Here is a 24,506-nt window from a genome sequence, read left to right as displayed (position 1 = left end):
AGTTTGCCAATCTTTTGCATCTATTCACGACAACACACTTGGTTGACGAACAAGCCAGTTTCTCTTCCGGTTTGTACGTGCCGATGATTTCTGCACGAGTTCAGTCTCTCCCTGTACTGTACATTGTTCTTGGTGCATCACACAAAGGGACTCTCCCTCAAAGCTGTAACCTCCTCTCAACCCAGCTTCCTCCTGTGGTATAGCGGGTCCACAGCTCCCGTCAAAAAGGCCAGTTTTAATAAATAATCACTGCACTCGCGGCTTAGCGAGGGAGCGTGGTGGTGTGTGGCCCAAGTGTTTCTTGATGAGTTTGTGATGTGGGCGTTTCTCACCTAAGTGCACAGGTGAGAAGCGGTCCACATCTGTAATTGTTCAAAGGAGCTGCTGATTGCCACGACTACCAAATAGAAGCGCGAGTGGGCTAAAGGGAAAAAGAAGAGAACAGGAAAGAAAGGGAGGTTGAAGGAGAAGGCGGAGAAGGAGGAGAAAACCGGTGTGAGAGAGAGAGAGAGAGAGAGCAAGAGTGAGCAAAGAGAGAGAGAGAGTGTGAGAGTGAGCGAGAAAGAGAGAGAGAGAGCGAACAAAGAGAGAGAGAGCGTGAGAGCGAGAAAGAGAGAGAGAGAGAGAGAGAGAGAGCATGAGAGAGAGAGAGAGCGAGAGTGAGTGCAGGCTCGCATGTAGCTGAGAGCGAGCGAGCAGCTGAGCAGGGAGCCTGGGTGTTTGTCTCAGTGTTATTCAATGTTTTTACATTTAGTTTACTATTACACTGTGCATTCTATTGTATAATTAAATATTTTTGTGCTTAAACATCTTTAAAGAAAATATATTTATATACAGTTCGTACGGTCTGGAACAGATTAATTGTATTTACATACAGTCCTATGGGGGAAATTACCTCGGGTCACGACCAAATCGGGTTATGATCAGAGTTTTGGAACGAATTATGGTCGTGACCCGAGGTTCCACTGTATTGGTTTTCACAAAGTTTGCTGCTTCAGTGTTTTTAGTGTTTATTTTCAGATGTTTCTATGGTATAATGAAGTAGAATTACAAGCATTTAATAAGTTTCAAAGGCTTTTATTGACAATTACATTAAGTTTATGCAATATTTGAAGTGTTGACCTCTGCTATTCGCCCTGGCATGCTGTCAATCAACTTCTGGGCCAAATCCTGACTGATGGCAGCCCATTCTTACATAATCAATGCTTGGAGAACGAATAAAGAATGGTACAAAAACTTCCCCTGAGAGCAACTTCTCCCAACCATTCAAGTTTGGTGACCCACAGTGCCTTTTCCAGCATGACAGAGCACCGGGCCATAAGGTAAAAGAGATAACTAAGTGACTCGGGGAACAAACATTGAAATTTTGGGTCCATGGCCAGGAAACTCCCCAGAACTTAATCCCATTGAGAACTTGTGGTCAATCCTCCAGAGGTAGGTGGACAAACAAAACCCACAAATTCTGACAAACTCCAAGCATTGATTATGCAATCAGTTAGTATTTGGCCAAATTACTTAATGTAATTGTCAATAAAAGCCTTTGAAACTTATGAAATGCTTGTAATTATACTTAAGTACACCATAGAAACATCTGACAAAAAGATCTAAAAACACTGAAGCAGCAAACATTTGAAAACCAATACTTGTGTCATTCTCAAAACCTTTGGCCACGACTGTAGTAGAACACCTTTGGGATGTGGTAGATCTACTGAAAGTGTGTGATGCAATCATGTCAGTGTGGACCAGAACCTCAAAGTAATGTATGCAAGCTCTTATGAAATCCATGCCTTGGAGAACCGAGGCTGTTTTGAGAGCAAAAGGAGGTCCTCCCAAGTTTTAGTACAGTGGTCCTAGTAATTTGTTCAGTGAGTGTGTATATGTACTATATATTTTCTACAACATTATTATTTTATACTGTAAATTAGGAAAACACAAAAATGTAACATAAGATAATGCTGAAAACTTTGCCTACCTGTGTCCGATATCTCTTGGCGTAATTATAAATTTCAGTCAAGGCCAAATTTGTGTTAAACTCATTTCTGTATTTCTGTGAAAAGGGAATAAAGGGCATTAAATTCAACCAGGATGTAACAGTTGTGATAGACGCAGTTTTGCCTTGTGGCTTTGTTCTTAACAGAGAAAAACAAATAACAAAAACTTACAAACAAACAAAAAAAAAAATTACATCTGTGGTGAGCAACATCCATCATGGTGGGCTGTAGTGGCTACATTTTTTTGTTTCAATCCTTCTGCTTAATTAGAAACCAATTTCACCAGAAACAGATCTTATTTAGGACATGTGCAAAGGAGAGATACTGGGTATATTGGGAGAAGGATGGTAAGGATGGAGCTGCCAGGCGAGAGGAAAAGAGGAAGGTCTAAGAGAAGGTTCATGGATGTGGTGAGAGAGGACATGCAGGTAATGGGTGTAACAGAACAAGTTGCAGAGGACAGAAAGATATGGAAGAAGATGATCCGCTGTGGCAACCCCTAATGGGAGCAGGCGAAAGAAGAAGAAGTTAGTGTTGTATTGTGCCATGGATATCATCCAAATGATTTGAAGGATAAAAAGGATACATAATTCTCAGTCTTTCTCTTTCTTCCCTTCAGCTTCCTTCCAAATATTTTACTGAACCAGATAGTTCATGAAGAATACATTCAGATGTAAATGGAGACAAGTTACATGGAGAACTGCTGCTTTCTTTGTCATTTGCATCTTATTGCTAATAGGAAGCAATTAAGAACAGTGAATGCAGCATTTTAAGACTAAAATAAGCAATTAAAGGTGTGAAATGTGAACAAGTGAGAGTAATAAAATGAAGATTTAAAATGTTGCTTGAGCAATAAGTGCTTCATCAGCAATAATTGACTTCTCATTAAGTAATTGGGTTAGGATCAAAACCTGCAGCCCTCCAGGACCGACGTTGCTCATGACTGAAATTCATTACTTAAACTCACTATGTTTTCAGGACCAAAGTTGAACATTATAAAAATGAAAAGCAACTAAATAATTAAAAATATATGTAAATAAACAAATGAACAAACAAATGAATAAATAAATGCACTCAAGACACTAGAACATTCCAAAGAAGAAGAAGCTCTCCGCATTTCAGTGGTGAGGCCTCATCGTTTCATTGTAAATCACCGCCTAGCGCCCTCATCTGCCTAGCACAGCAGATGTACAGTAGCCTCTTTTTCCTGAGAATTTGCCCACTTTGGTGCTCTTATGTCTTTTACAAGTGCTATGCTGAGCCAGGGGTCTCTTACCCACACAGTGATCTGCATTTCTTTTGTTAATCGACATAGCATTGCATTGTGCTTTCAGCCTTTTTCCAGGCCACTGAATTGCAGCTCTAATATGGAATTTGTTTCTCGCTGCACAGAAGACCCCCCTCTAACTGAGATGCCTCACTGCCTTTTCTTATGAATTGAAGTTCAGCCTTCTGTTTCATCCACATTACCTGCAGTGCTGGAGGCGAGTGACAGGCATGTTTTATCTTGTTCCCTTATGCCAGTGTATCCTATTTACTCTTTCTAATTTGATCTGACATGCTTCCTTTCCTCTAGAGATCACTTTAGATTTCGTCTTTATGCACTGTGTGCATGTTCCTCCAGTATTTGCATCGCTTTTTGTTTTTTCCTCTGGTTACACCAATCTTCATGTGGGGTTGGTAGACTTTTGATTGGGACTGCCCAGTGTGCCCGTGGCTCTGTGTGAGTGGGCTGTCTGTTGGAGTGGCCCGTTCTCCAGGGCTGGTCTTTGCTTTGCTTCCAATATTTCAGGGATTGACTCCAGGCCCTTTGATTTGAATTGGATTATAACTGAGTTTGAAATGTTGTTATTTTAGAATTTTTCACAATTTTTGTCCTATTTAATGATGTGGTTGGGGACCCTGAAAATTTACAAAATGATATGGATAATGTAGATATTTGGAAAATACAGTATGATTTAAAGGGGGGTTCTTAGGTATAACACCTTTGGTCTTTCGTCTGAAATGGATCTATGTCCTTTTTTGCAATGACCTTACACTGAAAGCACTCCAGGGTCCTGAATAAAAGGGGCCTTCTCATTTCATTTGGAGAGTTAGAGTTGGGAGTACAATTGGGCAATGCTCTCCAGGGAGGAGTGGATGAGAAGAGAAGAAATTAATTGTATTGTTGTCTTTTGGATTGTGGAAAAGAAGAAGCCTATGTAAAGTACTTTTTAAAAACAAAAGAGAATTAGAACCCGAGACTTCATTTTGTTTATGGGATTCAGGGATCTGAGACACCACCTACAGGTGACACTCCATTTTGAAATACTGCACAGGAGATGCAACGCCAGAAGGTTATGTGAAGTTTTATATTTCACATTATAACATTAAAACATTTGTCTTGAGTGCAAATTTTATTATTTTATTGCTCTTTATAAATTATACCAAGAGCATTAAAATTAAGAAAATACATTTTCGGCTCTTGCTTCAGAAGTCGTTACTTTCCATGAAACTAAAATTTGAGCAACTCATAACAGAAAAATTAGATTTAATGACACTTCTTCTAGAGGAGTCCAATTGGTTTACATGAGCAGCAGGTAGAAAGAAACACACCAGGAATTAAATCCTACTGTATATATTAAAAAAAAAAAAAATAGGAAATCAGCATTATACAGTAGAATGTTTTAGGCCTTTTAGTAGATTTCCTATCTATCTATCTATCTATCTATCTATGTAGTATATAGTGCCTTCCCTATCTATCTATCTATCTATCTATCTATCTATCTATCTATCTATTATATAGTGCCTTCCCTATCTATCTATCTATCTATCTATTATATAGTGCCTTCCCTATCTATCTATCTATCTATCTATCTATCTATCTATCTATCTATCTATCTATTATATAGTGCCTTTCCTATCTATCTATCTATCTATCTATCTATCTATCTATTATATAGTGCCTTTCCTATCTATCTATCTATCTATCTATCTATCTATCTATCTATCTATCTATCTATCTATCTATCTTTAGCTAAATTTAATTTATTTGATATTTTCAGCTCTTTATGTGAGAACGCTACAAACACATCCATCTCTCCATCTGCCTGTCTATTAATTCTCAAGCTTTCCTAAAATCGTATACTGTTTGATTCCCAGAAGTAATTATAGAGCTACAAATGATGCTTCCATCAAGGCCAGTTACTTCTATGACATTTTCACAGTGCAAATTTAAAGAAATATTACATATAGAAATAGATTTTTCTATGAAAATGTACAGCTGTTCATTTCTTACCCGCGACTCTTCTGCTAAATGTGCATTCATTTCCTGTTCGCTCAGAGGTGTCATTTCTTGGATCTGCTGATAATAGCGCTGGACTGTTTTCTTGTACTCTGGGATCTCTTTAGCATAGAGCAGCTTGTTGGTGGGCGAATCCTGCAATAAATACACAGCAGATCTGTTATTGTGAACCTACTGAACTATCCTGCATGGGTGCTTTCCACGAAAGGTTCAAAATAACTTGATTTTAGGATGCCTTTGTTCCACTTTTTAATGCGTAACATTCATGTGTGGAAAGTTTAAACTTCACAAACCAGTTTTTGGCTATTCTTGCTGCCTTGTCTAAACAACTTGTCATTTTTTCCCCTTTCTGAAGGAAGAGCCCTTATCAATGTGCTACACTGGCTATAGCCTTTTATATCCTAACAGACTTGAGAATAATGCCTTGGGACCTCGAATCTGCAGAATGCTCCACCTGATAACTTCACTCTTCCTTCCTCTTCTGTATGAAACTTCCTCAAATGTCCCATCTGTTACACAACCCTGAGGTGGCCTTTTACTTACAGACCTTGAATAACAATGTTGCTGTCTGAAAATGACTCAAGGGGTCAAACATATATTGGCCAGTATCCAATATAATAAATCATAACATTCCACACTGATACAGACTTTGAGGTGAAGTCTGCTCCTTATTATGTCTGGTAAATTCAGAATATGATGAAAAGGACACAAACAGCTTTGTGACATTCACGACTGCACAAACATCCTGCAAATGTCCTCATATAATTAAGAACAAACACGCAGTGAAATGAGCTGTACTGTAAATGCCACTGTGGTATTTCAGTATGTCTCACTGTTTGGAAACATAATTTCAAGCTGCATTTATATATTTAGGGACACATACTCCACTCAAAGTGGAACGTGGAATATTTAGATTGTAGAAATTCATTTGGGACTGGGCACCTTAGAACTGAAGCTTGTCAAGTGTGGGAAACTGAGCTGTGTGTTTCCTCGCAAACTTGAAACCAAGCTTATATGATTTAAAAAAAAATGTAGCAGCATGGTCTAGCAATACCTTGCAAGCTGAACTTATCAGATTTTAGAAATTCAGAACGGGTTGGTCAGGCTGCAACCTAGACGTCATGTTAAGAGATATCAGAATGCAGGCCCTTATGCATGTGAAATGTAAGGCTCCTGTAATTTAGCAGTTTAGCGACGTTAGGCTTGCGCTGTTTGCTGACCTGTAGTTACTACATCTCAGTAAGATATTAAAGGTAGCAAAAATTAAGATGCAGGTAATGAAAGCTCTGGCTAATCCATGCTGTGTAAATAATCGTTCACAAAGAACTGAACACAGTAGTACCACTGTTAATGGAAAAGGATAGAATATGTTTATCTATCCATCTAGGAATTCATATTAATAATATAATAAGTTATACAGTTGGATCCATAAATATTTGGACAGAGACAACTTTTTTCTAATTTTGGTTCTGTACATTACCACAATGAATTTTAAATGAAACAACTCAGTTGAAGTGCAGACTTTCAGCTTTAATTCAGTAGGGTGAACAAAATGATTGATTAAAAATGTGAGGCAACTAAAGTATTGTTTTAACACAATCCCTTCATTTCAGGGGCTCAAAAGTTATTGGACAAATTAAATAACTGGAAATAAAATGTTCATTTCTAATACTTGGTTGAAAACCCTTTGCTGGCAATGACAGCCTGAAGTCTTGAACTCACGGACATCACCAGATGCTGGGTTTCCTCCTTTTTAATGCTCTGCCAGGCCTTTACTGCAGCGGCTTTCAGTTGCTGTTTGTTTGTGGGCCTTTCTGTCTGACGTTTAGTCTTCAACAAGTGAAATGCATATTCAGTTTGGTTAAGATCAGGTGACTGACTTGGCCATTCAAGAATTTTCCACTTCTTTGCTTTAATAAACTCCTGGGTTGCTTTGTCTGTATGTTTTAGGTCATTGCCCATCTGTATCATGAAACACCGCCCAATCAATTTGACGGCCATTTAGCTGGATTTGAGCAGACAGTATGGCTCTGAACACCTCAGAATTCATTCGGCTGCTTCTGTCCTGTGTCACATCATCAATAAACACTAGTGGCCCAGTGTCACTGGCAGCCATGCACGCCCAAGCCATCATACTGCCTTCACCGTGTTTTACAGTTGATGTGGTATGCATTGGATGATGAGCTGCTCCACGCCTTCTCCATATTTTTTCTTGTCATCATTCTGGTAGAGGTTGATCTTGGTTTCATCTGTCCAAAGAATATTTTTCCAGAACTGTGCTGGCTTTTTTAGATGCTCTTTATGATGCTCCAACATTGATGGACTGAAAGCCAGAAGTCTACATGACCATCATCATCAAGTCCTTCCATGAGAACCCTAAATCCAAAGAGGACTGTTTCATTTATGTTAGGTAGAATGCCCAGAGGGGACTGGGCGGTCTCATGGTCTGGAATCCCTACAGATTTTATTTTTTTTCTCCAGCCGTCTGGAGTTTTTTTGTTTTTTCTGTCCACCCTGGCCATTGGACCTTACTCTTATTCTATGTTAATTAATGTTGACTTATTTTTATTTTTTATTGTGTCTTCTATTTTTTTATTCTTCATTTTGTAAAGCACTTTGAGCTACTGTTTGTATGAAAATGTGCTATAGAAATAAATGTTGTTGTTGTTTAGCAAAATCCAATCTAGCCTTTCTATTCTTGAGGCTCATGAGTGGCTTGCACCTTGCAGTTCACCCTCTGTATTTACTTTCATGCAGTCTTCTCTTTATGGTAGACTTGGATATCGATACACCGACCCCCTGGAGAGTGTTGTTCACTTGGTTCGCTGTTGTGAAGGGGTTTCTCTTCACCGTGGAAATGATTCTGCGATCATCCACCACTGTTGTCTTCCGTGGACGTCCAGGTCTTTTGCGCTGCTGAGTTCACCAGTGCTTGCTTTCCTTCTCAGGACGCACCAAACTGTAGATCTTGCCACTCGTAATATTGTAGCAATTTCTCGGATGGGTTTTTTCTGTTTTCACACCTTAAGAATGGCTTCTTTCACCTGCATGGAGAGCTCCTTTGACCGCATGTTGTCTGTTCACAGCAAAATCTTCCACATGCAAGCACCACACCTCAAATCAACTCCAGGCCTTTTATCTGCTTAATTGATAAGACATAATGACGGACTTGAACACACCTGCCCATGAAATAGCCTTTGAGTCAATTGTCCAATTACTTTTGAGCCCCTGAAATAAAGGGATTGTGTTAAAAAAATACTTTAGTTGCCTCACATTTTTATGGAAACGTTTTGTTCAATCCACTGAATTAAAGCTGAAAGTCTGCACTTCAACTGCATTTGAGTTGTTTCATTTAAAATTCATTGCGGTAATGTACAGAACCAAAATTAGAAAAAAGTTGTCTCTGTCCAAATATTTATGGACCTAACTGTATGTCGTCAGAAACTATGTGTTGTCCATTTTGCTTTAGTATCACATCACTCTAAACTGTTAACAGCCAAAGACAACTGTTTCAACCAGTGCATCTCCTGCAAACCCTCCTTGTCAGTTATGCATATTTCATTAGGGTGGATGGAATAAAATTAACACATGGCAGTCATTTTTATTATTTTGATATTCAATTCAGCTCTGTGACATGTTTCCAAGCAAACTGTCACATTTGGCTATTTTTTTTTTTGAAAATTATCAGATTTTATCAACTCACAAAACAAGGCCAGCATATTTGATTGTGAAGTGAAAAAGAAGTTTACAGAAAATTGAATCTTAGAATGGCATTACCATTTAGGGAAACATTTTACTATAATGATATAAGAAAAATTAAGTCTAATTTGAAATAAAGCTACAATTTCCTACTTAATCACACATACACCATTTGTAAACATATACAATTTGGAACATAGGCATGGGTGTCGTAGTCTCGGTCTAATGATTACGCAGGGCCTACTGGGTGGGGTGCCCTTGAAGCCTGGAACAAAAAGTTTGTTTTTTGACAGGAAGGGGCCCACAAAGACTGCTTATGTATAGTGCCCAGAATTCTTTGCTTCATCCCTGAACATGGGCCAAGTATTCTAATAACATATGTTCATGTTTCATATAAATAAGTCCTCTTTTAGTTGTATGTAACTAAGAAAATCAATCTGGACTGGCCCATACGCTACTGCCATGTCAATTACACTTTAGTGATGCTGCAGAAGATCCCTCAGATTTTATAGTGCAATACAATAATATAGAATCAAGAACATAGACATATATAATGTTTCTTATGTATGCAATGTCACACTCTAGTGCTTGGGAGACAATAATAATAACAATTTGTTTCTTGTAAAGCCCGAAATCACCCAAGGAGTGTCTCAATGGACTTGATTCTCTAAGAAGACAAGAAACTCTGCTCCCAAAAAAATTGTAGAGGGAACAAAAATGGAAGAAATCTTTGGAAAGGGAATTCAAAGAGAGACCTCCTTCCAGGTAAGATGGGTGTGCAATTGGTGTCAGAAATGGGATAAATACAATACGCAAAACAGAACGCAAGTAATCTTCTTCACAGAGTTAGATGGCCAATCTATCATTGCCACCTCAGGAATAGAAATACTGTACAATAGTAGAAATGACTTTGTCTGCTGGTAATACCAGTCCAAGTTGAGGGTTGGCGCTCTCACCTAATGACCCTCTTTTACTTTTGCATTCAAAACAGACAACTGATAGCTACCTGAACCTGCCTCTCCTGGAGGATCACCTTAAAGATGGTACCACCACCACAACCCTCCAGTCTTGCTTTATGACTTCTGTCTGTCTTATGACAATAATTGTCAATAATTTACTTCAACTACTTTTTGTATTTCTAAATATATAGGGATCACCATCTGGTGCCTTGGAGCTTGGCTCTTTGCCTCACATCAAATAAATGTAGAGTATAAGCAACAGGAGAGTGAATCAAGTGAATAACTTAAATAAAATTTAATTTCAAACTAAACGTCCATCCATCCATTATCCAACCCGCTATATCCTAACTACAGCATCACAGGGGTCCGCTGGAGCCAACACAGGACACAAGGCAGGAAACAAACCCCGGGCAGGGTGCCAGCCCACTGCAGGGCACACACACACACACACCAAGCACACACTAGGGACAATTTAGAATCACCAGTGCACCTAACCTGCATGTCTTTGGACTGTGGGAGGAAACCAGAGCGCCCGAAGGAAACCCACACAGACACGGGGAGAACATGCAAACTCCACGGAGGGAGGACCCAGGAAGTGAACCCGGGTCTCCTAACTGCAAGGAAACAGCGCTACCCACTGCTCCACCGTTCCACCCAAAACTAAACATATCAAGTCAAATTGAGTAAATAAATTGCACCGATCGACAAATTGGGTTGGTAGAGAGGTGGCTTAATGTCTCAATGCACGTTGACCTTTACAGTTTTCAGTTTCTTCCTCTCCATCATCATCAAGCATATTCTCTAGTAGGTGTCTGACAAGCTGTCTTCACTTTTACATTTCTTTCAGTCGGTATGTGCATGCATGTGCTTGTGTCGGTCTCCATGTGTGCATACTTGTATATTTAAATAAATTGTATATCTCAAAAAGTACTTGTGAAATTTTTTTTCCAAATCAATAGGCCTGGTCCCATGACTAAACAGAACAGTTTGCAAAAATGCCAGTTAAATTAAGCAATTCCAACAGAATTTTTTTATTGGACACAGGTTAAACTGTTTTTAAATGGCTCTTCGGGGTAAATAGTGAACCCGAAAGAACAGGCCTGGAGCCTGTAACAAGACAACCACAGTGTAGCTTATTGAAGAGACTGGTCAAATTGTTTGAAAGGTACCATTATACATAGGACTTGACATTCAGGGTAGATGTCATGGAGGCTGCTTGCTCTAAAATGTTCACGTTTTGCTGGGACGTATGAATCTGGGAGCTCCACTCAATGCAGTGCAGTGTTAGACTGGATCAGGTGCATTGTTAACCAAAAAGGAGCTATCGAGAACTTTCAAAGCATTTTTGTTCTTGCCTCTCTGAGACATTATTACTTTGGTAAAAGGTGAAATATTGTTTTCTCTTTTCCCCTGAACTGCACAGAGCCTTAAACAAATATCAAAGAATACAAAATGGATGTGTTCACTGGGTAAAAGTCCTTACCTTGCCCAATTGCAAATCCGAGATAGAGCATGCATCTATGAAAGCCTGAGCTATGACAGAGAGACAAGCATCCATGTGATCAGTCTTGTCAATATCAAAGACAAATTGTGGATTTTTTAAGATGTTCACCCAGAATCGTAAAGGTAAGCTGAAAAAAAAAAATACAAAATTAACTATTAAAGAAAAAAGTGTAATTTTGTTTAAGTAAAGCAATAACACACAATTCTTGGTGTGGTGGAGTCAATCATTATAATCAAATTTCACTATCAGTACACATTTACAAATAAAGTAGTTGGAATAAATGCCCCAGATGTTCCCCTCTTAGTTTTTTTTAGTCCCAGTATATTACACTACCTTTAAAATTCAGTTATAGATAGAAGACTTATGGAGGAGACCACCATAGAGGAGGAACGGTTTGGTTTTATGCCAGAGGAGAGGAGAGGAACTGTAGATGCAGAACAGGAAGGTTTCCATATGGTGTTTATTGATTTGGAGAATGTTTATGATAGAGTACCAAATCGGGAGGTCTGAAGGTGCATGAGAGAGAAAGGAGTACCTGAGAAGAATGTGAGGATTGTCCAGGGTATGGATGAGGAAGTGAGGACTCAGGTTTAAAACCATGTTGGGGTAACAGACAAGATCTCCATCAGAGTAGGCCAGCACCCTTGATCTTCTCCTTTGATCTGGTTATGGATGTGTTGACTCATGGGATAATAGACCAATTGTCCGAATGCAGGCTTTGCGCTGATATCATTGTGTTGTGTAGCATCAGAAATGAGGAAGTGGAGAGGAAGTTGGAAGAAAGAAGAAGGGCTTTGGAAGACAGGGGATTGAAGATAAATAGGAAGACGACAGAAGATTTGAGGTTTAGTGATGACAAGAAGTTAGCCTGCAGGGAGAGCTATTGAAATGAGGGAATAAATTAACATATCTAGAATCAGCGGTAGCCCAAGATGGTAAATTAGATGCAGAGATAACCTATAGAGTGCAGTGTGGATGGAACAACTGGAAGAAGGTATCTATGATTGAAGAATTAAGGTGAAAGTTAAAGGTAAGGTTTTTAAGACAGTGGGAAGACTAGCAATGACATATGGAGCTGAGACATGGCCAGTAAAGGCAGAGCAGGAGAGGAAGTTGGATGTATCAGAAATGAGAATGTTGAGATGAATGTATGAAGTTACAAAAAGGAGAGAATACAAAAATTAGACAATCAAAGGGACAACAAAAGTGGAAGAGATATCTAAGAATGTACAGAAAATTTGATTCAAGTGGTATGGACGTGTGATACCATAGGGCAGACAATGAATATTTGGGAAAAAGTGTCATGGAAATGGAAATACTGGGAAAGAGAAAGTGAAGAAGGCTGAAGTGGAGGTGGATGGATAAAGTAAAAGAAGATGTGAAGGAAAGGGCTTGACTGGCAAGGAGGTGCAGGACCAAGCTGTATGGAGAACATTCATCAGGCACATCGACCCCACATAGAAGTGGGAAAAGATGAAGAGAAAGAAGAAGAAGAATGTGGAACATAGTCTTGTGCCTAACAATATGGAATGACTTATTTACAAAATAATCAGAGATATATGCATATGTAGGAATGGATAGAATATGTGAAAACTAAATATGAGATATGAGATTTCTCAAGTTGAGGTCCATTACCAAAGTGAACTGTTTTGCTGCCTTACAACGGTCATTTGATATTAAACGAGCAACTAGACAGTTATACATATCAGGCCCAAATGCAAGATGTTGCTGTAAGCGTAAGAATTTTGTACATCTCCAGCATAACTTCTTTTATGAGAAAGCTGATGCATTAAAAATGTGCCAAATTTCACTAGACATAGACATTGCTGAAAGTGATCTCATACCTGTATTAGTGGTAAATGATTAAATGAGATGTTTAAAGCAAGCCTTATAACAGAGCAGTTAAAATGAAAAGGGGACTAAACCGCACGCTCGATTAAGAAATTGTGTAAAATTTGTAGTGCATAATGGGGAGGACCAAGAAGCTGATAAAAACAGAGAATACCAGCAATTATTTGTTTCTACTTCAAGCACTGTTTTAAAGAAAATTATCGCTAAAACAGCAATTTAAAATGGAGGAAATTGAGGGTGCTGGTGAAGAACTGAAATGCTTGCAAGTCTACAGAAAAAAAGTTGTTGTAGCTCAAAAAACAGGCCAGCTAAAAAAAAAATCTTAAAGGGCAACATAAAAGCCAAATACAAAAAGAATGTCTAAAGAGCAAAGTCTGTAAATCGCTAAAACACTTTTACTTAACTAAGGAATGACATGACGTTGGAGCAGCCCCATGAAGAGCTTGCAGCTTTTTATTTCTCAGTTCTCTCATTACATATCCCATGGATTTCCTGCTTATTTCCTGCTGCCCAGCTTCTTAAGGATATGAGTGTGGTGACAAGAAAGGAGCAAGTGAAGGGTGGGACTAGGACCTGGGGACAGGCTCATACCTAATAGGCAAATATTTTATACAATTAAAAAAAAATAAAACATAATCCCATATACATTTGGCAGAACAGGGCAGCGGAGTGATGTAGTGGTTAGTTCTGATACCTCACAGACTCAGCGTCTTGGGCTTAAATACCAGACCTGGTCATTTTCTGGGTGCAGTTTTCTCCAGGATATCAAGATTTATAATCCAGATAATCACTTTTTTTCTCCTTTCCTCAAAGATGTGCGTTTGGTGAATTTACAATTCTAATTGCATCTGTGATGGGCCTGGTGATGGTGAATATGAATATGTCCATTCATGGTCTGTGCAATCATCTGGTACCATGTCCGGTGATGTTTCTCTTGTTGCACTCAGTCGTTGGTCCTCTACAACCATAATTTAGATGTAATACTATTTGCCAGAGCAGTAAAAAATTGGCTAAAATGCTGGTGACGTCAAGGGAACAAAGATCTACGGTATCTGAATGTTTCATTTGTGGACACAACAAGCAGGACGTGCTCTTTTCAAATGTTAATGCCTATAAATAAAAACCAGTGGTAAAATCTGAGCAAGTCTGACCTCATCTTATTGGTTATCTATCTGATTGTAAATCATGGTACATTGGATATCACTGCTGCCTTAAAATGTTTTGACAAACTTTATCTCAAAAAGTAGTTTCACGCCCATTGTGAATGAAAGCGGGTGAGTAAGAGATGTAGTCTATGATGGGCTAACACTCAGTCGAGTGTTGTTTCCTGCCTAGCGCCTGTTATTATTGGCCATATATAGAGATATGTGGTTTTCAGAAAATGGACGAATGCAATCTGGATGTGTCATGACTGACTGCACTATTATCTAAGGAACTGGTTATTGACTTTCTCTGCACTAAAGAGCCTCTCTGTGCGGTCACTACTCAGGAAGTCAATACAGTGGTAGTGCACTCCTATGTGTTATTCTTATATATTAGATAGAACAGAGCCGGCTCTTTTTTTCTTAGGAGTCTGTGTTCCTTTATTGTAGGTAGTAATGTCCTCCACATCGTCTGCCACTCTGCGATGCCCAGTGTCTTTTTCTACTCTGTGGTGTGCTCGTCTATTGTGTATTAAGTACCATTACAAAAATCAAACTGGACAATGAAATGGAAAGTCCTTTGTTGATTAGTTCATGGCCTTCAGGGTCCTCACTGATAAACTTATTTCGTCAACATATTAAATCCGTGAGTGAACAGGGCACATTGTATATGAGCCATAGTCTCAAAGTACACACAGTTGTAAATATATACTTTTTCCATTGTATGTTTTGCTCCATTTTTCCTCCCCAATCTCAGGATGCTTGAGGACATTTAGCCTGCTGAGCTTACCTGTTTGTTTTCCAGATGTGCAGAGTATCTGGGTCAGTTATTCCCCGCTTGTCAGCCTGCTCCTCAAGAAAATCGAAAAAATATTTCACTGCAAAGGGGGGTTTGTCTTTGGGGATGCTTAGAATTGCTTGGAAGAGGTCATCCAGAAACTTCTGAAGCGTTCCCTGTCAGATACACAGAGAGAGAGTGTGAGAGAGTGAGAATACAGTTTGACTGAGCTAGTAATTTACTAAAAAAAAAAAGGCAAAATCCTTAATGATTAACTCGGAATCTACATAACTTAAAGTTACAGATAAGGATTTGGTAAGGGTAAATGCTTGTCATTTTGTAACAGATTTATTACTTTAAAAGATCAGATTCCATATTCCATATTCAAAGATAGGATTTCTGTAATAACGTGGTGATTAATCTTCTTCCTTTATGCTAGCTTGAAGGGATTTTATAAATATCTTCCCTAATTGCATTGTAAATGTGTGAGTCAAAGGATAACGCAATGACAGCATTAACTCTGTCATGTAGATTAATGTAAAATTCTTCATTGCCATTCTGGTTTTTGCAGCCATTGGAAATATGGGTTAATTTAGTATTATTTAACCTTAATTTATCCAGCACCTTCTACTATGAGCAGCACGGTATATGAAGATAATAAATTCTTTTATTGCTAGGTTTATAGCTCCATGGTCTTAATGATCTATCTCTGTCCCCTCCTTACCACAATGTTATTTCTGTTACTCTTCTAAGAAGGCATTAGATTCAAATGTATGACCAAATGAACAGTTTGGCCTCACCATTCCAGACTATTCTTGTAAAATTCCCTCAAGTTTTGGACGGTAAAATCATAGCAGACTGCTTAAGTAACTTTGTCAGTCAGTGAACTAAAAGCAACAGGATTCGAATCCATGACATGGAAAACTCAACTCCTTATAATCACTAAGCTGCAGTGACTGCTCCTGTATCTCAACTAATCATACATGACTGGGAACAGAGATGATTATCTTTATAACTCTACATCAGTGGGTGCTTACAGTTGCATGTCACAGCTGCTTTAATGTTTCTGCTCACACTGAAATATGAATTTTCTTCAAAGGGCTTAGAGATAAACTAAGACTTTCTATACATAGTGCTACACTAATAAAGAACTGTGTAATCATCTAAACATATTGGGTAAAAGTTTTTAGTGAATAATGAAAATATTTATCAAATTGTACTCAAAGTGTTTATATTGAATAACATGCAGAACTTGGTACAAGGAAGAAGCTAATGGGACATACACATTTATACTGTACCCATGTGGGGTTTTGAAATAACCTGACGTGCACAGTTTTGGGATGTAAGTGCCGAGAAAAAGCCAACACGGAGCTTGGAAAATGCGAAGACTTCACATCTCTTTGCATTCATAATGACATACAGTACATGTTAGGTTAGTCCATCCACTTCTTTTAGCAAGAAGTAACTTGAATGGGGTGCCAAACCATTGCAGGGCAGAATCACAGACACACACACAAGCACACTTGGAAAAGGCCATTTCAACATTGTCCCTCATCCCAAACGACTTTGGGATGTGGGAGAAAAAGTGGGGTCCACTATGAGACTTGGACAATGTGCAAACTCCACACGGGCAGATCCACCATGAGATCAGGAGAATGTACAAACTCCACATGGGCAGATCCACCATGAGATCTGGAGAATGTACAAACTCCACATGGGCAGATCCACCATGAGACCTGGAGAATGTACAAACTCCACACGGGCAGATCCACCATGAGACCTGGAGAATGTGCAAACTCCACACGGGCAGATCCACCATGAGACCTGGAGAATGTGCAAACTCCACCATGAGACCTGAAGGGCAGATCCACCATGAGACCTGGAGAATGTGCAAACTGGGCAGATCCACCTGGAGAATGTGCAAACTCCACATGGGCAGATCCACCATGAGACCTGGAGAATGTGCAAACTCCACATGGGCAGATCCACCATGAGACCTGGAGAATGTGCAAACTCCACATGGGCAGATCCACCATGAGACCTGGAGAATGTGCAAACTCCACACGGGCAGATCCACCATGAGATCTGGAGAATGTGCAAACTCCACATGGGCAGATCCACCATGAGACCTGGAGAATGTGCAAACTCTCCATGGGCAGAGACCAACTGGTAATTTCCAAAGATGAACACGTTAGGTTAACTGGTGACACTAGTGTGAGTAAATGTAGGCGTCTGAGTGAGTGTGCCCTACACTCTTAAAAATAAGGGTTCCAGAGTGGTTTGTGCGAGAGACCACATGAAGGTTCCGGAAAGAATATTTATTTTTTTATATCTGTAACATGCTCCATACAGTGAATAACCATGAATTAGATGGTAACAGATTTGTGAAAGACCAATGGGACCTAATTTCCAAATTATATTTTTGTTCTTTATTTTGGCTTATACAATTTCTTGTAGTAGGAATTTGTTCGTTTTTGCATACCCCTTGGGGTCAGCCATTGTACAGCACCCCTGGAGCAATTACAGGTTAAGGGCCTTGTTCAAGGGCCCCGCAGAGTAGGATATCTTTTGGCAGTAACAGGGATTCAAGCTGGCAACCTTCCAGATACAGGCACAGATCCTTAGTCTCAGAGCCACCACTCTGCCACCCCAGTAACACAGGCTAACTCCAACTTTTCTTAATCTGTTAGTGTCTTGCAGCCCACCATACGTTAAGGTTTTGACAGTTTTTCTACATATTAGGAAGTTTTTCAAAGCACAAACAATCAACTTCATATGCAAAGAACCCTGACCAAAATGAAATGGTGCTTTGTCAAGCAATGGAGCTACGAAGAGCCACACAACATAGTAACTCCTTTTAACTATGTACTGGAATAAGCAGGTTAAAAAAAAAGGAAATATCTTATATGTTTCACTGGGTAATGTATACATTATGTGATTGCTCTTCTCACTTTTTCTTTTCTCCTTTTTATTTAATGCTGATTACTGTTTAGTATAAAGGCCTTTGCTCTTATGACTTTTTCCATGTTAGCTTGAAGGTAAAGTTAAAACAAGACAGCATATGTTAACAAAGAGATGAAGACAATAATTAAGACAAAAGCAGGCTTAATATGATAATAATGCTATGCCAATCTGGGTAGAACGGTAATTTTATCATCCCTGGACTGTACTTATTAAAGCCAATGAAATGCAGTTATTGACAAAGCATGAAATTGGCCTTCTATGAATGAGTGTGCCCAGAAGCAGACTGGCACTTTATTCAGGGTTGGCGCCTGTCTTGGACTTCATGCTGTTGGCATAGGTAATGCACATTCATACCCACAGACTGACACCCACACAAAAATTGAACAAGCGTGCTTGGGAAATGAATTGTTAGATGAAATAATTCCTACAGAACATTGTGTCAGATTATGAGGTAAAATTAAAAGAAAAAGTAGTTGTGAGTAAAGTAGAACTTCCAAACCGAAAAGAAAATAGTCAAACCTTTGTGGAGAGGAGTCTTGTCAGGTATATTTCTGGTAGAACTTTCTTGCGGTGGCTCTGGCGATATGATTTCTTGGTCTCCATTTGTTCATCATTTGGAAGTACCTGGGATTTGGAATAAATGGTCATTATTGAATAAAATGCCCATTTTGTATTTGACCACCTTCGGTTGAACACTACGTGACAGAAACAGCAAAAGTAACAGATAGCTTAACTGTAAAACATGTGATAAATATCAAGTATTATAATAAGTCCCTTATGTAAAGACTGTCACAACTGAAGTGATAATCTGTGTATTTTTTTTTCAAAACATCTTTTTTGTATTCACTCACAATTGAAGAACGTGATCAAGGCCTCCATAAATCATTTTAGAGTTAAACACAGACAAAAGTAGAACAAATGTGTTTTTGGTTGCCTTGTCATTTGCTACTGTAATTAAGGGAGGAAGCATTTGTAGAAGGTAATGCATCTGCTCTTGAAAATGACAGCAAGACACATGAAACACAATGCTTATATTTACACATAATTGTTGCTTTGGCAAAACTTAGAAAGGAAGTTTCCAGAGCTGAGTAACATTTTGTCAACTAAACAAAAAGGATAAAAGGAAAGAGAAGACAAGGGTAAGAACTGTAGTAGAAGAACAGGACATGGTAATGGTGCTCAACACAGTTAAAAGTGTCCATTTCATGGAGCAAAAGGCATGAGATTTTTAAAAGAGGTAAATTTAGTCCTTTACTGAGTCCTCTTAATGAGCAAGATTATGTCATTATGTGAACTTGTCTTCTTGACTTTAGGGGAATATTCCAAAAAATGTAAGTAATGTCCACATTAAGACACAGTCCCAGAGCATGACGTGTAAAAAATTAAAGTGCGATTAAAGTAATTCATTAATTCAATAGACAAGACAACAAGACCATACAGTGAGAGTGTGGTTTTCGCAGAGGATGCTGTCAACAAGAAGAATATGGATATGCTGCTCTCAGAAAATATCGAAGACTACCAAAAAATTTAGAGTTGGAAATAGAAAGGGTGGAAAAATGTAAAAGAGTGCTGAACAATTTAGAATATACCGATTTTCAGACTAAAATACAAAGATAAGGAATTCAGATGAGATAACAAAGACACGTGAAATAAGCATTCAGTAATCCACTCCTACCAAGTGCACATGATAGCCTTGCGAAAGAGTTTTATATAAAAGAAGGTATGTTATCACCAAATTTCCCAAAAATATTTTTCCACAGGCACTCTAATTTGCAGGGTGGCACCGTAGTGCAGAGGTAGTGCTGCTGCTTCACAGTAATATGTGTCCCAGGTTCATGTTCAGGGTCCTCCCTGCGTTTTCTCCATGTCTGCATGGATTTCCTTTGGGTTCTCCAGTTTCCTCCCACTGTCCAAAGACATTCATGTAAGGTGAATCGGCGATGCTAAATTGGCCCCCATGGTACCCTGTCCAGGGTTTGATCCTGCCTTGCGCCCTGAGTTAGCAGGGACTCTGGTCCGGATTAAGTGAGTTAGAAAATGACGTGACTTTAATTGGCAGATTAGGTTTTCCAGGTACCTGAGCCGTGTAAGATATCAGTTTCTTCACAGTGTCGAAGGAAACATGATGGGAAGTATAGGTACTTACCAAATGAAAATATTTGTCAGTGTCCAAGTCCTTAACTGAAAAAAAAACAATATACAGAAAGTAATGAGAAGACATACATTAAGCAGAAATTATCATTTGAAATTAATTTCAACTTTTAAACAGCATGCTTTCTTATTGAAAATATATTTCATGAAGTGTTTACAAATTGGACAGTTTAGCTTTCCTGACTGAATACTCTTGGCATTGAAAGCTACGGTTAAGATCACACAAATAAGCCCTGGAGCCCATTCCCATTAATTCTAATTTAAGGGAGCTGGAGTGAATTGGACTTCAGTGTGAGTCAGGGAACTTTCATAACTAAATGTACCATAGCTACGTAATCTGAAATAATACGTAAAATTTCGGTCAATGTGATGTAAAGCTTCTTTACGAAAGAACTCAATAAGAATTATAGCAGTAAAAAAAAAAGTTGGTTTGACTTTGTGTCGAATGAACGGTTGCTCATGGAGTCCTGAATGAGGCACATTACCTGCATTGTGAGGGAGCGTCAGTTACGGCACTACGGCCATGTGGCGCGTTTCCCCATGGGTGATCAGGCACGTAAGATCCTCATTGTTGGGTACCTGAGTGGCTGGACCAGGCCAAGGGGTTGCCCACGTAACACCTGGCTGCGGCAGATAGAGAGTCATTTCCGGAGGGTGGGACTGGACCGCGTGTCTGCCTGGGGGGGTTGCCAACCGGGCAACAACGGGAGTTGTTTTGTTGTGTAGTGGGTGTGGCAACACACTGTACCAGTGCATGCTCCCCAACTTGACTTGCAGTAAAAAAGTCTTTGCTATTCAAGCAAATGAAAATGCTATAGAGATGAGGCATCTCATCGTATCCTGAGATAAATTTTGAATTTTTTTGCCACGTCTCTTTCAAATTTAAACAAAGCCCATGTACAAAATAATTTAACTAAATCTTTACCTTAGTTGTTAGTGAATGTAAGATAGTTCCTTACAAAACGGAAATGCTTCTTATAGATTGGTACGTGCTTTTTGAAAGTGTAAAGAGCCCTGAGATCAGAAAGACAATTGCGTTGAACTGCAGGTACGGTGGATTCAGAAAGAATTCAGACCCCTTTACTTTTCACATTTTGCTATGTTGCAGCAATCTTTTAAATTAATTTTTCCCCCAAATAAAGCAACACTCCATACCTCAGAATAATAAAGTGAAAACAAATGTTTGGAAATGTATTTAAAATAAAAAACTGAAACATCACATTGCCACAAGTATTCAGACCCTTTGCTGTGACACTTGAAATCAGGCTGAGTTACCTCACTTGTCCACCTGTGGTGAATTCAATTAATGTCACATGATTAGGAGAGGCACACACCTGTCTATCGGAGGTCCCGCAGTTGACAATGTGTATCAACACTAAAACCAAGCCATAAGGTCAAAGGAATAGGCCTGCAGTGTGTAGAGACAGGATTATGTTGAGGCACAGATCTGGGGAAGGTAGCAAAAAAAATCCTGCATCTTTGGTGATTCACAAGAGCACAGTGGCCTCCATAATTATTAAATGGAAGAAGTCTGGTACAACCACGGTTCTTTCTAGAGCTGACCATCTGGCCAAGAAGGACCATGATAAGAGAGGATATCAGGAACCTGATGGTCACTCTGGTTGAGCTCCAGAGAACAAGTGTGGAGATGGGAGAAACTTCCGAAGAACAATCAGTGTTGCAGCACTCCACCATGACAGAGTGGCCAGACAGAAGCCTCTCCTCAGTAAGAGGAACTAGAAAGCCTCCTTCAAGTTTGCAAAAAATGTACCTAAAGGAATCTGAGACAGTGAGAAACAACATTTTGTGGTCTGTTGAAAAACCAAGATTAGTGTCATATCTTGAGGAAACCAGATACCACTCATCACCTATACAATATCATTCCAACAATGAAGCAAGATGGTGGCCACATCACTCACTCACTCACTCACTCACAGTGATTCACCTCACTTGGATGTGTTTGGGAAGCCTGGAGGATACTAAAGCAGCAGGAGAAAAACCAAGCAGGCAACATGCAAACTGCACATTAATGGTGTCTAGAACAGGTTTTGACACCAACCACTGTGCAAAAATACATAGTCACTTACAATTTCATCATACCAGAAACTAGGGACCTTAATAATCAACAGCACCATTATTTTAGTATTAATATTTAATTGAATATTTCAAAAGAATGCTAAGTTTTTCAATTTAAATAATGTGGGGATCAGCTATATAACGCTAGCTGGATAAAAGGCCCGTTGGCCCAGATTTAGGGATTCCAACTGCACCATCTCACAATTAAAAACATACACTAGGGCTTCAAAATATTTCTGCTATTTAAGTATTCATAACACAAGCTAAATTCGGATCTGTAGAGAGCATAGAATGCAAAGCAATGTTAAAACAACGAAGAACAAATGAGCAGATTACAATCAGGAACAGGAAAGCATGTGCTACGGTGACTTTAATTTGACTTTCCTTTAATTCTTGGCAATTTTGTACCATTCGTCTACACCTGCTAGTTTCTGGTCAGAAGAAACAAAAATATAGTTTTAGCCTACTCTGATGTTTAAAGATATGCAAGGAAGAATCAGAGCTGGCCGTATATATTGAAGTATTGGGAGCCCAGTGGAGTTTGCTTGTCTGTGTGGATTTTTGATGTTACTTTACAGTGCATCCGGAAAGTATTCACAGCGCATCACTTTTTCCACATTTTGTTATGTTACAGCCTTATTCCAAAATGGATTAAATTAATTTTTTTCCTCAGAATTCTACACACAACAACCCATAATGACAACATGAAAAATGTTTACTTGAGATTTTTGTAAATTTATTAAAAATAAAAAAAATGAGAAAGCACATGTACATAAGTATTCACAGCCTTTGCCATGAAGCTCCAAATTGAGCTCAGGTGCATCCTGTTTCCCCTGATCATCCTTGAGATGTTTCTGCAGCTTAATTGGAGTCCACCTGTGGTAGATTCAGTTGATTGGACATGATTTGGAAAGGTACACACCTGTTTATAGAAGGTCCCACAGTTGACAGTTCATGTCAGAGCACAAACCAAGCATGAAGTCAAAGGAATTGTCTGTAGACTTCCGAGACAGGATTGTCTCGAGGCACAAATCTGGGGAAGGTTACAGAAAAATTTCTGCTGCTTTGAAGGTCCCAATGAGCACAGTGGCCTCCATCATCCGTACGTGGAAGACGTTCAAAACCACCAGGACTCTTCCTAGAGCTGGCCAGCCATCTCAACTGAGTGACCGGGGGAGAAGGGCCTTAGTCAGGGAGGTGACCAAGAACCCGATGATCACTCTGTCAGAGCTCCAGAGGTCCTCTGTGGAGAGAGGAGAACCTTCCAGAATGACAACCATCTCTGCAGCAATCCACCAATCAGGCCTGTATGGTAGGGTGGCCAGATGGAAGCCACTCCTTAGTAAAAGGCATATGGCAGCCCACCTGGAGTTTGCCAAAAGGCACCTGAAGGACCTTCAGACCATGAGAAACAAAATTCTCTGGTCTGATGAGACAAAGATTGAACTCTTTGGTGTAAATGCCAGGTGTCACGTTTGGAGGAAACCAGGCACTGCTCATCACCAGGCCAATACCGTCCCTACAGTGAAGCATGGTGGTGGCAGCATCATGTTGTGGGATGTTTTTCAGCGGCAGGAACTGGGAGACTAGTCAGGATAAAGGGAAAGATGACTGCAGCAATGTACAGAGACATCCTGGATGAAAACCTGCTCCAGAGCGCTCTTGACCTCAGACTGGGGCGATGGTTCATCTTTCAGCAGGACAACGACCCTAAGCACACAGCCAAGATATCAAAGGAGTGGCTTCAGGACAACTCTGTGAATGTCCTTGAGTGGCCCAGCCAGAGACCAGACTTGAATCCGATTGAACATCTCTGGAGAGATCTTAAAATGGCTGTGCACCGACGCTTCCCATCCAACCTGATGGAGCTTGAGAGGTGCTGCAAAGAGGAATGGGCGAAACTGGCCAAGGATAGGTGTGCCAAGCTTGTGGCATCATATTCAAAAGACTTGAGGCTGTAATTGCTGCCAAAGGTGCATCGACAAAGTATTGAGTAAAGGCTGTAAATACTTATGTACATGTGATTTCTCAGTTTCTTTATTTTTAATAAATTTGCAAAAACCTCAAGTAAACTTTTTTCATGTTGTCATTATGGGGTGTTGTGTGTA

General features: G+C 39.4%; 1 protein-coding gene across 2 annotated transcripts in view; it reads right to left on the bottom strand.

Annotated features, from left to right (window-relative positions):
* plxnd1 (plexin D1) overlaps positions 1–24,506 on the bottom strand; it is a 243,171-nt gene that overhangs the window by 4,159 nt on the left and 214,506 nt on the right. For both annotated transcript variants that reach the window (XM_039771008.1, XM_039771009.1), the window contains exons 30-35: positions 20,318–20,352; positions 18,691–18,795; positions 15,220–15,383; positions 11,416–11,563; positions 5,269–5,409; positions 1,973–2,047 (exon numbers count right to left, since the gene is read on the bottom strand). In XM_039771008.1, coding sequence (XP_039626942.1) covers positions 1,973–2,047; positions 5,269–5,409; positions 11,416–11,563; positions 15,220–15,383; positions 18,691–18,795; positions 20,318–20,352 — 668 coding nt within the window. The remainder of the gene's footprint in view (positions 1–1,972; positions 2,048–5,268; positions 5,410–11,415; positions 11,564–15,219; positions 15,384–18,690; positions 18,796–20,317; positions 20,353–24,506) is intronic.

This window comes from Polypterus senegalus, chromosome 12, assembly GCF_016835505.1.
Source record: "Polypterus senegalus isolate Bchr_013 chromosome 12, ASM1683550v1, whole genome shotgun sequence".
Taxonomy (NCBI): Eukaryota; Metazoa; Chordata; class Cladistia; order Polypteriformes; family Polypteridae; genus Polypterus; species Polypterus senegalus.
Note: the sequence above shows the minus strand (reverse complement) of the source record. Positions and strands in the feature narration are given on the sequence as shown.